Genomic DNA, 14,591 nt, shown 5'->3' on the forward strand with positions numbered 1-14,591 from the left:
GCATTCCAGACAAATCCATCACCAATGCAAAGGGACAGCAAGGAATTTTTCGGTGACATAAGCTGAGCTGGCTGACTAATGTAAACTAGGAGTGCCCACAAGTACTGCATCTCAGCAGCATGGGCAGAATAACAAGTAGCCAGTCAGCAGTAACTTCTTAAACCACTTCAGCCCGCTGCTCAGAAAAACATCTGATTATGCTCTCCCACTACACACATAAGCAGCCAGAAAGCTTCAGTTCCATGTCAACTTTTTTTTCTACATTAAAAGTTAATCAGGTTAAGAATTCCTCTGAACTTGTATAATTTTTTTTAGTGGTATTTAAAAATGACTTCAAAATGTTAATGCAAGTTTAATTGTAACCGGTGTGATTTTGGCTTAAGGTCTTACACGGAGACGCTAACTGAATGTGCATGCTTTACTAATCTGTGGAAGACATGAAGAGGTTGACAAATCCAAATTAAGATGGCTTAGGCTAATGCATTTTACACTGTTCACACAGAAGTGGAAAAAACTTGTACTATGACCCCAAACATGGACTTTTTCCCCTATCTCACTACAGCACTTTGTTTCACCAAGAGTATGTGACAAATTGATGCTAATGACATTTTTGCTTTCATCCGTTTAGCTGCTGTGCAATCTGCAAAATTGTGAAGCTCCTTAACCACTAGGATCTAGGTAATGCAAAGTCACATTAAAAGAAAAGGAGGAAAAAAAGTTCATTGCTTATTCTGAGCTGTTTGCACTTCAGTTAAAACGCATTCCCTGACAGTGGAAACTAAAATTGGCTTTACGGTAATACCTGGAGCAGCTCTGCATGGAGGAGGAGAGTGTATGCTGCCTCTGTGAAGTTCTCACAGTCTGTATGCAGGTCTCGGAGTTTATATAGATACCTAAATAAACAAAAAGCAATTTTTACTTGATGTGAAGGACTCCTGTATCGGTGTACAGAACACCAAGAGAAACAGAGGCTTCTATACAGGTTTATGGAGGGAAACAGCCTACCTGATATAAATGTCCTCTCGTTTCTTCTCCTTATAAAAATTCTGTCAAGAACAGAGAAAAGTCAAACTTTTACGATGCAAAGCACCATGGATTTGCATAACCATCTCCAGACAAGTAACTTAAGCATCAGTTTTAGATATTCCAAAGGTCTTTGCTGTCATTTTGCCTACTTAAGTGCATGTAACCCTGCAACCATCCCTTGAACATAAAGTAGGGCTGCTATTGCCTCTAGAAAAGGGGTAAGTCAAAGAGAGGAAGTGACCTGTCCAAAGTTACACAGGCTCTTTGTAGTGGAGGAGGGACTTAAGCCCACGTTCCCCAAACTATCAGCTAGCCATCTTTCCTGCCCGTATTTCAGGGCTTCAGATCACCAAGGACAAGCTACGAGACATAATTTTGGACTGTACATCTTTCTACATTTTATAGCTGTCAATAGCTGGTAGTCTGATTTGGGCCCATCACTAACCAGAAACAGCATAAAGAATTACTTAAAATCCTACAAACCCCCAAATCCTTCAGAATCCACAAAAGCCAAGCCAGTAAACAAGCACCCCTATCCAAATCCAGCCTTCCCCATACCAGCACATTGACAGTGCAGCTCATGCGGTTCTCCTTGCTTTCATCATGCATGATCGTCCTGTAGTCCAGCAGGTTCTCCAGCAGGCTGCTGACCAGCAAAGCGAACACTTCTCCAGAAGCAGACAGGTATTTATGCTTCCGACAGTGCTCCAGGAGGCTGCAGATATACCCAGAGACACAGAAGGGAGTCCTCGGTTACAGTTCTGAGAGGTGGCAAGCAGAACTTCAGTGTGAATGACCCACACAGCCACTCAGCCAACAGAGTCAAACACGTTTCCTGAACAGAGACTGACAGTGCAGAAGAGCACACCACACCCACAGACCTGAGATACCCAAGTCAGGCAGGTCAAAGCCTGCCTTGTTGACCAAAAACCCGGGTTCTACTCTTGGTGTTAAAAGATGGCTCTGATTTTGCTTTAACTCTGAGCCTGCTGTTCCCAAACCTTTCCACTTACAACCCCCTTGCCAGTTTGGCACCTGCCTCTAGCCTTTCACCTCCAAGTTCAGGGTTGTTGTGCAAGTTGCTGCTCCAGAATGAAAGCATCGTTTTAAGGCAATCAGTCTCAGAATCCTGTATAGCATTAAGCTCACTGTCATCTGCGCTGTCTCCCTATTCAGTGGAGTAATGAATTAGGGTTTCTTTGCACTAGAAAAATACCCAACTAAGCTGTAAAAAACAGCCTCCATGTTCTTTATAAAACTTACAGTTTCTCCAGCAAAATCTTGTACTGTTCATCCCCTCGGCCACCCTCCACTTCCTGGTCCAGCTTGGTTATCAACTCATTTTCAAACTGAAAAGGCAAAAACCCACAATTAAATAGACAGCAACTCTCAGGAGCGTGGTCTGAACATTAGTAATGCTTGTGGCTGGTGTTTCTGAACTGCCCCGCCATCAGACGCTGGTTTTACAACCCAAGCTAGAGGATGCTTTTATTGTAGGAGTAGAATACAAATAGTAAGAAACCCAAATGACAAGACTGGAGCAAGGAAATACAAGTCCTCCCTCTCTCATCCTACAGTCACTGGAAAATCATGCTCTGGAGTAACTGTTCCCCTTCTCCCCCATCCATTAGCACAACAGTTTTGCTAGGATGGTGAAGTGTTCTAGCAGCCAGCTTACAGAACGGTCACTCACCCTAAAGAAACTGAACTACTACCAGCAGTTAAGGGCAAGGCACAACTCTCTGGCTGTCATAAACACTTGTGACTACTAATTAAAACAACTCCTCATGATGCAAGGACCAAGCCCTGTGTGATTATCTGTCTAGCCACGAAGATATGTCCTGTTATGCGCAAGCAGGCCAAGCACAGTTCTCAGTCATAACTGTAGCTAGTATAAAAATACCACTGGAATGGAAAATCCATGCCACACACATCCTGCTTCCTTCTACTGATTCCAAAAACCCCTGAGACCCTGGGGCCAACCACACCAAAGATGGATGACCCCAAGGGAAGAAAGGTCCTGTATGCACACTGAAGCTGGGGTCTAAGCTGGTGTGAGGATGGTGCTTAGGGAGATGCACATCACATTTGACATCAGGCTGAAATGCCAAGGTGGCTGCCTTTTGGATGGATGGCTCCTACCCATCTCCAGGGAGAAGACTGTCTACAGCATAACTGCAGTGTCCCCTGTCTGCCAGCTGAGATGTTAATGTCTGATATCCCCAGAGGAAAGCTGGAAGAATAAGTCCTTAGAAACTGCTGTGAAAACTTAACCTCGGGGCAAAAGCAAAGCTCCTCTTTTTCCTTCCTTACTTTCCGGTGCTTTCTCAGTAGCAATAAAAGGCAACTCCTGGAGAAATTAGCACAGGGTTGGAACTCAGAGATCTGGGTCCTGTTCCCTTCTCTGTCTTTTTACTTGAGTAGCTTCAAGCAAATCATGTCTGCCCTTTGTGTCACTGTTCTCCTTTTCACAGCGGTGGCACCAGTATTCACCAATGTGTTGTCAAATTTGAAGTTAATGAGGGATTAGTCAGTACGTAAGCAACAGTCCTAATACATAGTCCAGCAATTTTCTTTATAGTAACTTACATTTACAGCCAAAGATCTGCCTCACTATAACTGTAAACAGACATTACTTTTTAGTGTACTCTCTTAGGGTCTCCAAATTGCTTCACAATTTAGATGTGGGTGTTCACAGGTCTGCAAACGCACAAAGGTATGAAACAGAGGAATACATGAGTTGTCAAAATCATGCAAAGGTACAGTCAGGGACGGAACCAAAGAGTCCCAACTCCTACAAACCACTTAACACTAACTTCCCAATGCATTTGGCACAATGCTTGTTTTGTGTGGGTTTTTTTTGTTGTTTTGGTTTTGTTTAAATGTTCTCTTCTCCTCCTTGCCCAATGCATACTCTGGAACATCTGTACTGAAGATACGAGGCTCCCTTACCATATGGAAGTTTCCGTTCCCACTGAAGTTAAACTCGCACTGCATCATATCAAAGAAGATGGGAATTGTAGCTTTCCGTAGCTCTGGCTCTGGGACCAGGGTTACCTCCAGGACTGGGCCCACCATTGCTGGAATGAACTTTATCTTGTGGGGACCTGCAAGGAAGTCAAAGTCAGATACAACCTAATGGCCGGATTTGGATATCCAAATGTTTAAGCACATTATTCATATAAATACCATAAACCACAGTCATTCTGCTTAGCATGGGCATTTCACGTGGATAACGGCTACTTCAGGTAGAATTAACATGTTACAGCTCCAAAATTCAGGAATAGTCCAAGAAAATAATTGACCTGAATTACATGTGTTGCAAATCACAAAGGCTCTCTGAAAAATTCTACTCTTGTCCTTCATATAGCAGAACATTCTTTATCAGGAATCTAAGAAATTATCTCAGCGGCTGACGTCAGAAAAGATCAGCTTTTGCAAGCTATTCACAGAAAAAGGAAAAGATTTTGTATGCTGAAACAGCTGAACCTTAAGTGTATTTCCCCACATTAAACATGAGCAGCTTTTATAAAGAAATAAATGATTTGAAACCCAGCCTGAGAGCTTGAATAAAGATAATTCTTTAGCTGGAACTCACCCAGGTTATACCACATATCCCTTATTTTGAAGCCAATTTCTTTTCTCATGTCCCCATACCTAGAAAAAAGTATTAGAAAGAAAGATGGAAAAGGCCTATGCATTGAAATTACCTTTGCAAAGTTGCTGAATGTGTTTAATAGCAAACCTATAAAATCTATTACCCTCTCCTTAAAAAAAACACCACACACAAACCTGAATATGCTGAGCATTTATGCCAAGGGGTCTCACAGACTATCTTCCCTACTAAGGGTCTACTAAGAAGTTCCTCCGTGTTACATACCTTTTGTTAGATGTTCATCTTTTTCCTTCCTTACCCTGCCCAGCACTAAAGCTCAAAGCACAGAGGAAGAGAATGGCCATGTGCCATTATGACAGAAGACTGCAGACTCCCTGACAGCAAAATAAAGCTGCAGCCCTGCTGCTTCACGCAATTCTACCCAGAGTTTTGCTGTATTTTCTGTTTTTCCCTAAAGCTTTAACTGCTGAAATCAAGAGAATGCAAGAATACTTCATTACCAGGATTCTTAAAGCTGTCATTATCACAGGAAGAAGATGGCAAACATTAACTATGTATGCCCTAACAAAATTCTATGTTAAGATCTACACAGATATTTAGGCACCGGATTCCAGCTAAAAGCAGAGGTAAAAGCTGCTCAGTGTCTTTGTAAATGCGGCCAAGTTACTAAGAATTACTGCTTTTGGGTTGATGAATGCCTCTGAAGTGCTCTTGCTCTCAAAACAGATGCAGCAAAGACAGGAGACTAAAAAGTTGCAGGGCTTTTAGGATTCTTGCTTACCTACCTTACATCATGGCTGAGGAACTGTATCGCTTCGGGAACTATGGCAAGCCTTCTATTACAGACCTTACAGCGGAAAGGATCTTCTGCCAAGGTGCTTAAGTTCAGCTCAAACAACTCAGGATCTGTCTGACCAGACTTAGACATCCACAGCATAAAGACCTGACATCTGTCCTAGTCACCCCTTCTCCCTTTATCATCGTTCATTAATCAAGCACTTCCATGGCATGCTTTATCTCATTCTAAGGGGTATGTCTGGAACAGTACAAATGGAGGTTCTTATAAGCAAAAGGCCTGGCAACTTTTTAAATGTAAACTCACTTCTTGATAATTTTGTTGCGTTTGGCTTGTGAGAAGGTCTCCAGCTGGAGGGATTCATGAGTGAGAAAGGCCACTGCCAAATGGAAATAGTTATTCCAGAGCTGTGGAAGAGAAACAAAAGTCTAAAACAGGAGAAGACAAAGGAAAAGCAACAACCAGCACAACACAGCTACACAGCCTCAGACGCTGTGGTCTCCCAGGTAAGCGTTACTGAGCAAGCGTACCAGCAGTGAGCTGGTAGGTGAGTCTGTGTCCTCGGCCACAGCAGGCAAGCACACAGCACCTTAAAACGTCTCACTTTTTAGCTTGTGCTTTCCAACCAAAGCAAGTGACAGTGGGAACACCCATACAGTATTTTGTTCTTAACTAGTCAAGCACAAATCAGCTACAGTCAGCACGCTGCTCAGCTCAACCTTGTAAAGCCTGCAGCAGTTGTATTAGTTTGCTGCAGTAACCACAGCTCTGTAATTCAGAACTGCTTTGCATTCTTCTGCTTTTCTATAAAAGACTATGGACATTTTTCACCGGCATGCTCCATATCCACAGATCTGTTAACAGTGTGGTTTGTTTGTTCTTCCTGCCTTTTAGGACTGGGGTCCATAAGAAAATCCAAAACAGCTATTACCTGGAGTTCAAAATTTGCTTGATCCAGAAAGAAACGATTTAGTACAGAAGTAAATTGGTTCACCGCCCTGAGGAAAACCCTGGAAAAGATTAAAATGTCAAATAAAAAGGTGGCTCTTGAAAAAAGTAAGATTTCAGTTCTGGGTTTACAACTCCTACATGTAAGCTCAGGAGACAAGAACAGAGGCTCCCAAACAAGACAGGTATCCCTCTATAACGCTATTTCACCTCCTTCCCCACAGAGGTATATTAAGCCGAAGTTATTCCTCTGTTTTAGAACAACAGAAACCTTGACTGCAGGCAGATGAAAAACAAAACACTTCCTTGGTAATCCAGTCTCTTTGACAGTGCAGTGCCATTCCAGATGGTAGCTTCTCTTAAATTTAGCCTATCCTCACCACTGAAGCACTCAATTAAGTTGCCACTTTCAAGTCCTTCTCCGCACTGTGTCCTCACGACACAGTGGAGCTACGCTGCCTCCGCTTTGAAGATGACTTGCGTGACTGTGCCATGCCAACAGGAGTTACACGCTTGTTTCTTCATCCTGCCCCCAGTTCTGTTGATACCACCAGTGGGAACATTAAACCCACAGGTGTACAGGCCCTGCTGCGTCGTGCAAAGCATGTTTTGCCCATGTGTTGCCACTTCGCACAGCATATAGATAGTAGCCAAAGCCCTTCAAATTGTACAGACTTAGCAGGAGAGACTCACACGAGGCCAAACAAAGTCCACAGCAGAGGACAGAGGTGAACCTGGGTAGATCTAGTTTACAGGCCAGCTTGCTAAACCCTAGACCACACTTATGTTGAGCTCTAGCTTTGTGCTTGCCGTGTGATTCCCCCAGAACTGAAACCAAAAAGGCTCCTCTGATTTATGTTGCACTCTCCAGCAGACGAGTGACTGCATGAAAGACTGCATGGTTTTGATTGTGTGTCTTTGGACAGGAGAAGAAAGATTTCCAGGTCCATCAGCAAAAGCATGCAAGCACTGCAATTTACTGAAATCTAATTTAAATCACCCTGAAACTGTCAAAGAAAAGAAGCCTGTGTAACTCCAGCGATTTGCAAGCCTGCTTGTGTGAGTCACCCTCCTTTCAGAACCAGAAAGGCTCCAAAGCAGCAGCAAGACTTAAATAAGCAGCAACCATGTACCTGCTCTGCATCATATTCATGACCATCCAGTCAGTTGCATAGACATTTTTTCCAATCAGATCCTTAAACATAATGAACGTCTCCATCAGGAAGTCCTGTTGGGAAAATAAAAACCACAGCCCATCAAGTTGAATAGGGTAGTCTTTTATCCACATGAACATACAGGGAAATGCAAATGTTTGCAATTGCATTGATTAACGACTGCATTGATTAGCAATCCATACACTGTACCCTCTTAAGGAGGATCTTTTATTGTGTGGGTATATTCCAATAACTAAATTATTTCTGACATCTCATCCATTCAATTACAGAAGGAGAAATAATTCCACAGAACATGGTAATCTGTTTAATTAAATCTGTCTTTACTGTTTTGAATTAAGCTGTGTTGTAGGGAGTTCTGGTGCACAAGCTGGATTAAAAGGCAAAACCAATATTCGAGGACTTGTTTCCAAATATCTGAACGATGACAGTGTAACATCCCTACGCAGTATCTTCTATAAAGATGGACATTATGACGTATTTTCACTTCCCCAATTAGTTAAGTCTTTTCTGGTCCAGTTTAAGAAGGATAGTTAAACAGAGGTAGTGAACGTGCCTTCAGACATGTCGTTTAGAACATTACTAGACATTTTTTGCACGAACATCAAACTGCTCCAAACAAAGCTGTATCACACCTTAAGACTTGGGCAAGGCAAGGTTGAATTGTAGAATAAGAAAAAAGGAAAAGGAGAAAGAAGAGAGATGAGTAGAAGAAGGTAACATCAAGAATATTGATCTCTATATTGTGGTCTCTACAGATACAAATGCTACCTATGAGCATTTAAATGGGTTCTATTCTCTACAAAGACAGCACATTAGCATTCAAAAATGAGAGGGACACAAACAAGGTCACATGAGAAATCACCACCTTGCAAAGATCACCAGCAAAAAAAAAAATTCTGTTGAGCTGAACAGCTTGCTCTAAAGAACTGGCAAGCGACATCGACGCAGAGAGAGAAAACGGGCATTTGGTGCTGCCTCAGTAAAAACCCTTTAGGCATTATTAAATCAGCTTGATGGAAAGGTCTGGACTTGACATCGGGCACCTTGAAGATACGAATTAACTTATAAGAGTGTTAAACCAACCAAGCAACAATGCAATGCCAGGGCTGAAAATACCAAAGGAAATAAAACCCAACAATAAACAACAAAAATAAAAACAAATACTGCAATAAAAGAAAATGCAATGTTCTATTGGTATTAACAACTACCACACCACCACAAATGTCGGCTTGCTTCTGTAGATTTAAGGATTTGCAAAAATTAGGTTACAAATCGTTATTTTCGTCAGTATCTGTCTAAATGATATGTGGGTAGTTTTAATGCTTACATAATTCATCCTCTTGATGTGTCTGCATGTACAAGCTTTATGTACACACACAGAAATACAAAGAAATATTCTCGTACTTGAGTCAGAAGATGCAGAACTATGGTAAACCAAGACATCTTCAATCTGCAAGCTGACCTTCAATCTGAAGTTTACATTTCAGGAAAGCTTTCAAGCGTCTGTTTAACCTTACCTTGAACTTAAGTTGCAATGGTCTCCTACTAGCTCAACTGCTCTTCAGGAAAAAGAAAAAAATTCTGAATTGAGGCCCTTTCAACATAAAATTTGTTTCAATTCTGCCTTGAATCCACCTTTTCCGAAATCCATCAGATTTGTCTCCCTAGCACCCTTCTTCCTCAGACACAGCATTTCTACATAACCCTGCTGAAAACCTTTTCGCTCACTTACTTGATGAACACTAGCAGAATTCCTAAGTCTACTTGATTTTGTTATTTCTTCCTTCACAAAAAATTATTTGGGTAATATAAGAAGCAATTCTAAAATTAGATGATGAGTGCTCTCTATAGACAGTGCAGCTGAATGGCCTTTTAGATGCAGAAGTGACTGAGATGTGTGTGTCCTGTAGGTGGCTATGTTGCTCAACAGATCGCAAGCAATTCCAACTGCATAGGGAAAAAGAGATCACCTTGCCATCCAAAATGAATTACAAACACCTTCTTGTGGGTTTTGATCGAGCTTTTACAGGAAGAGCACAGCTCCAGGCTCTTCCCCAGCCAGTGTTTAAATAAGCAAGCACTTCCAAGTTGTAAAACAAGGACTATAGGGACAAAAAAGGCAGAACAGTTGCTGTGTCATGCTTCAGAGACTTGCATAAACACTGGTTTTGGTTCTGGCTTGTTCTGGGCAGTCTGGAGAAAGATCTGGACACAGCTGTTAAGTCTAAGGGCCTCAAAAAACCCAAACCCTAATGCTTCACCTCGTTTCCTTTGAGTACATGAATTGTACAGTTTTTAACATGGACGGAACTATTTGTGTTGCTGCCCACTAAAGCATTTAATTAAACTCTAGAGGAGGGGAAAGAATTAGATGAAGAGAACAGGATCACAAAGAGATACAGTGAGAGCAAGAGAGGGGAAAATGCTTTTCCTTTTCATCTTCATTCACTGTTCTGGTTCCTGACTTTTTACTTGCACAGACTCAGTCATTAAACACGCTTTCACTCAATGCTACAAATGCTACTCTCAGGCTCCCCAGAGTCAGCAACATCCACTGTGTATACCCAGCAGGGGTGAGGCGAATACATCCCCAGTGGCTGTGGCATTAGGTGCCCATAAGTCATTGCTGATGAATGCAGCATAATCACTCCAAACTGAATACAGTAACTTGAAATGACCTTTCCGAAGCAGAGTGTAATTCTTTATGGACTGAGCTAATCCCCCAGCCAGGCTGACTTACAATAATGTCCTGCCTGGTTTTGAAAGTATTGATGTAATGGTTGTAATGGAAATCATCCATCTGCCTCAGGATGGCTGTCATGCAGGCCACAAAAATACCCTAGAATAGGAAAAACAAAACAGTCGATTATTTTCCTGTATTAAGCACTGTAAGTTCCAAGTGTGGCATACGCTTTCAGAGTTCTGCCTCATCAAATATCACGGACCATAGTCTTGCTTATCTATGTCCTGACATCAGTCTGTGTGACTGTTTAGTCCTCTACCCCAAACCTGTCAAGACTTCCTAAATTTCAAGTATGAAGTTGGGGTATGGCTTGCTTTCTCCCCAGGATCACAGTTTGCAAGAAAAACACATGCTCCAACAAACGAGATATATATAGGTATAAAAAACATTTCATCGTATCTTAAGGGTCTTTTCCAACCTAAACGATTCTATGATTTTCAGATTTACTATGGCCAACTGCAATTCTCATGGCTGACATACTGGTAATAGCATTAACCTGACCTTAGAGTTATCAGAAATAAGATATCGCTATATGTGCCCAGCTCTTGATTTTTCAGTCTTTATGTCCATGAAGTACAGGGCAAATCAAAAATATACCAACTTGCTTACACCTTCTGAGATGCCACACGGTAGTCAGAAATGCCCCTTAGAGATGCCTCATCCATCAGCATTTAATCCTATTCAGCCAAGGTGACAAAAGAGCATTTTTCTCAGCAAAGACTCCTTGTGTAGTAGAAACTGCACTGAAACCAAATTCTCTGTGCACAAAGGCCCAAAGGAACTTCAAATCACGGCCAACTCTGACTCAGTTCAAACTGCTGCTGGAGTAGGACAATTTGTATCCCAATACCTGGTCTCAGAAAACCACCAAACGCCATGTTTCAGTGGCACAGAAGCCCCGCAGGAAACGGAAAGATGAGTTCATAAACCACTGCTACACTGAAATCTCCCAGGAGAATAAATTCCACTATAACACATGGTAAAGTAATAACTGAAGCAAGTAAAAAGCTCTCACAATGTGTGGAGACTGTCTGCTCATTCCAATCACCGTGCGGTTTATCCTCCTTAGCAGGCGTTCCATGATCAGCTGGATGTGGACAGCAGTGGGCCCCTGGGGACATTCAGTAAGGAAAAGCGGAGACAATTCTTAATGCATACTGTGCTATAGAGTGCTCCCTGCGTGGGAGGGCTGCCCTGACAGTGCTTAATTGTTATTAGAGGATGCAAAAAAAAGGAGATTTGAAACACGTGAACAATCGATTCAAACACGGTAGGTATACACCTGGAGGAGAGCTAGCATAATTGAGCTATACCAGCTTCATTAGTTCACCCTGGCATCGCCAAACTGAAGCTGGTGCTTTGATTTGGCTTTGTTTTCCCTGAACAGCTCTTCAGGTCAGACTAATCTTTTCACAGCAACTTAGAATCAATTTCCATGACTAACATGGCGACTAACTGTATTCTCCTGACTGAACAATGATAGTTGTCCCCATTTCATACCACAGAAAATGAGAAACCAAATACTTTTATGACTTGCTCCAAACAATTCAACAAGCCACCGAAGTGGTTGGGAATAACATTTTGGTCCCTAGAAAGCAAAGTAATTGCTTTTTGTACTGTAGTGATAACCACTGATTCAGCCTTTCATGGCTCCTTTTCAGACACAGCTCCGTTATGTGCAGAGATTCAAAGAACTATACGGCAGTGCAACATGATTTCCACAAACACCCAAACTTCGTCATTTTTCAAAGTGTAAGTTGAGAACATTTCTTTGCCGTAACTTCTCAAAATAAGAATGAACCTTAATTTGTACCCTTGACAAGGTTCATGCTCACCACATCTTTCCGATCCAGGACTTCAAGAACATTGCTAAGCAGCTGTGAGCAGGCCTCATGGTCAGGCTTGTTTGAATTGTCATCCAACTGGCCACTTAGCTGATCTATTATCAGCGGCAGAAGAGCATCTCTGCATTCTGAAAAATGAAACACAGCACCACATCTTGGTGGTCTCTGGAAGTTCTTCAGCATTCAGTACACAGGGGCACACACAGTAGCATTATGCTCATAACTGTATCCTGGACACCAAAACATGCCTAAATCCACTTGAGTTACCACTAACAGACTAGAGAGTCATAAATAATGTGTAATTACATGAATTACATCAAATAACACAGTCTCACCTTCTGTCTCTAACTCAAAACACTGGATCAGGATCCTACAGGATTAGGCACTGCATAAAGACTGAACAGCAAAAAAGTTTCCTTTGTTTCTTGGGAAGGAGTATTTTAAAGATGGATTTAACCACTGATTCTGTGACTACTGACACAAAGGACACGTGAACGTGAAAGGCATTTTTGTTTTCAAGGGTGCACGGCCCCATGTGGAATCCAGAGACTTCAACGTGCTACTTACCGGACTGTTTAAACAGATCACTCTCGACTATCTTGGTCATGCAGTTTAGCTTCTGTCGAACTAACTGGTTGTCAGGAATGCTTTGGATAAACTTGCTGAAGAGGACACTAGTGTGCAAACCACAAAGCAAGCAGATGGTCAGCATTTTCACCCAACGGGATTCCATCCTACACTTACACTGTCCTGCACCTGGGCAAGTCAAGCAGTTTTGTCACTGTGTGGACACGTTACCTGCAAGTGGTATCCAAGCAGATTATTATGGAGCCCTAACTTATTTTCAAGAAATATTCTTCAAACTGGACTTATTAAAAGTGAACAGGATTCAGAAACTGCAGGCTTAAACCTCTTAAAATGAAGCTTGCATCCCAAGACACACGAGGTCTATCACAAAAGCTTATAAATAGGCAATGCTATCTGCCCTCCAGTGCCAACATGAGATAATCATACTTACTTTCATACAAAATGAAAGCAAAATTTTGCAAAGCTTCAGCAAACCGCTGCTGAAACTTGAAACGCTGCTATATACAATGTCAAGAGTGTATCCTTCCAGATGCCCCTTTCATCAAGAGAGATGACTCATTTCAAGCTGAGATTCCATTAAATTAAATTCCATGTACATTTGCTGTCTGTCTACTGCTTACGAGTAAATTATCTGTGTCAGAACAAGGAGGCAGGGTTGGGAGGTTCTGGGCAAAGCTACGAACACCAAAGAACAGAAATCCACACAGTGTTGTGAATTTCCTGAAGAAATACAACTTTTGTTTTCCCGACCAAGGCTATGCGTTTGCAGCACATTTTCGTTTACCTCAGAAGCAATCATTAAAAATTGTTGGAAACTTGCACAACGTTCAACATATCACTGCCCAGGCCGCAAATTTTGGTTTTCAGTAAAATCTCCAAGTGCCTAAGAAAGAGCAGTTGAGATGCGCAGGTTCCTTTGAACTAAACTGACTTCCTTTAAAGCCCTGCAAGCGCTTCCTCAAATTCATGCACAGTGTGTGCATCATCATGTCATAATCAGAGTGTCTGTTTTCAGGAAGGTTTCCAAAATTCTTCCTAACAGATGAGCTAGGTTTAGAGGACAAACAAACTTAATATGGTTACCTGAGCTCAACAGGGTCAAATACTAGTTTGACATCATTTATGATGCTTGGCAAATACTTTAAAGCTGCACCCTGCAAGAAAAAGAAAAACAAGGACATGAAACACACATAGAAATGGAGTTAGACAAGCTAGTTCCTTCTAAAAGGGTGTAAAGTGTCAACAGCAATGCCCATAGCTCACACGGCCAATCTAGTTTATGTCAAGAGCAAGTATGTGGACATCTGTAGAGGACTGGCTTAAGACCAAATCTCTGCATCCAGAGAGCCTCCAGCAACCACCCATCTGCAGTGCAGAGCAGAAAAGGTGAAGGAGGAAGGATTTGTAGCCAAGTTCTTTAGTTTTTGCAAACATCCTGCAGTTCCAGGGATTAAGCTCCTTATAGCCTGACATGAAAAGGACTAGTCAGTTAAACTGGCTCAGCGTTCTGTGTACTTTAGATGTCCACATCCACAGCAGTAAGTTACTTAGGTAGTGGCATGGCTTTCACATGCAGCATCCAGACAATGAAGTCCAACAGCAACTAAAGGTGTCTCTGATGTTCTGTGGCTGCTGCCAGCAGGTACTGTGATTGCATGAGAGTCAAAGCTGGGCTTTGAATCACCCAAGTGCTAACTGAAAGTTTAGAATCAATCTTTCCTTCACACAGAGAAGAGTGTGTTGGCTAGAAGAACTGAAATAAAGCAAGCAATCTAAAGGCCTCATTGTCTTTAGCAATTTAGCAGCCTCACTGCATGGCTGCTCTACTCCTCCTCAGAGCATAAACAGAAGGTTC

The 14,591-nt window shown here is 42.0% G+C and overlaps 1 protein-coding gene across 1 annotated transcript in view; it reads right to left on the reverse strand.

Annotated features, from left to right (window-relative positions):
- DOCK5 (dedicator of cytokinesis 5) overlaps positions 1-14,591 on the reverse strand; it is a 63,079-nt gene that overhangs the window by 18,265 nt on the left and 30,223 nt on the right. The window contains exons 24-37 of the mRNA XM_086477063.1: positions 13,820-13,890; positions 12,716-12,822; positions 12,140-12,276; positions 11,320-11,415; positions 10,302-10,400; positions 7,520-7,614; positions 6,370-6,448; positions 5,745-5,845; positions 4,625-4,683; positions 3,979-4,133; positions 2,290-2,375; positions 1,585-1,741; positions 1,006-1,046; positions 803-893 (exon numbers count right to left, since the gene is read on the reverse strand). Of these exons, the coding sequence (XP_086333189.1) occupies positions 803-893; positions 1,006-1,046; positions 1,585-1,741; positions 2,290-2,375; positions 3,979-4,133; positions 4,625-4,683; positions 5,745-5,845; positions 6,370-6,448; positions 7,520-7,614; positions 10,302-10,400; positions 11,320-11,415; positions 12,140-12,276; positions 12,716-12,822; positions 13,820-13,890 (1,374 nt within the window). The remainder of the gene's footprint in view (positions 1-802; positions 894-1,005; positions 1,047-1,584; positions 1,742-2,289; positions 2,376-3,978; positions 4,134-4,624; positions 4,684-5,744; positions 5,846-6,369; positions 6,449-7,519; positions 7,615-10,301; positions 10,401-11,319; positions 11,416-12,139; positions 12,277-12,715; positions 12,823-13,819; positions 13,891-14,591) is intronic.

The sequence above is a fragment of the Leptosomus discolor genome, chromosome 23 (assembly GCF_034619465.1).
Source record: "Leptosomus discolor isolate bLepDis1 chromosome 23, bLepDis1.hap2, whole genome shotgun sequence".
In the NCBI taxonomy this organism is placed as follows: Eukaryota; Metazoa; Chordata; class Aves; order Leptosomiformes; family Leptosomidae; genus Leptosomus; species Leptosomus discolor.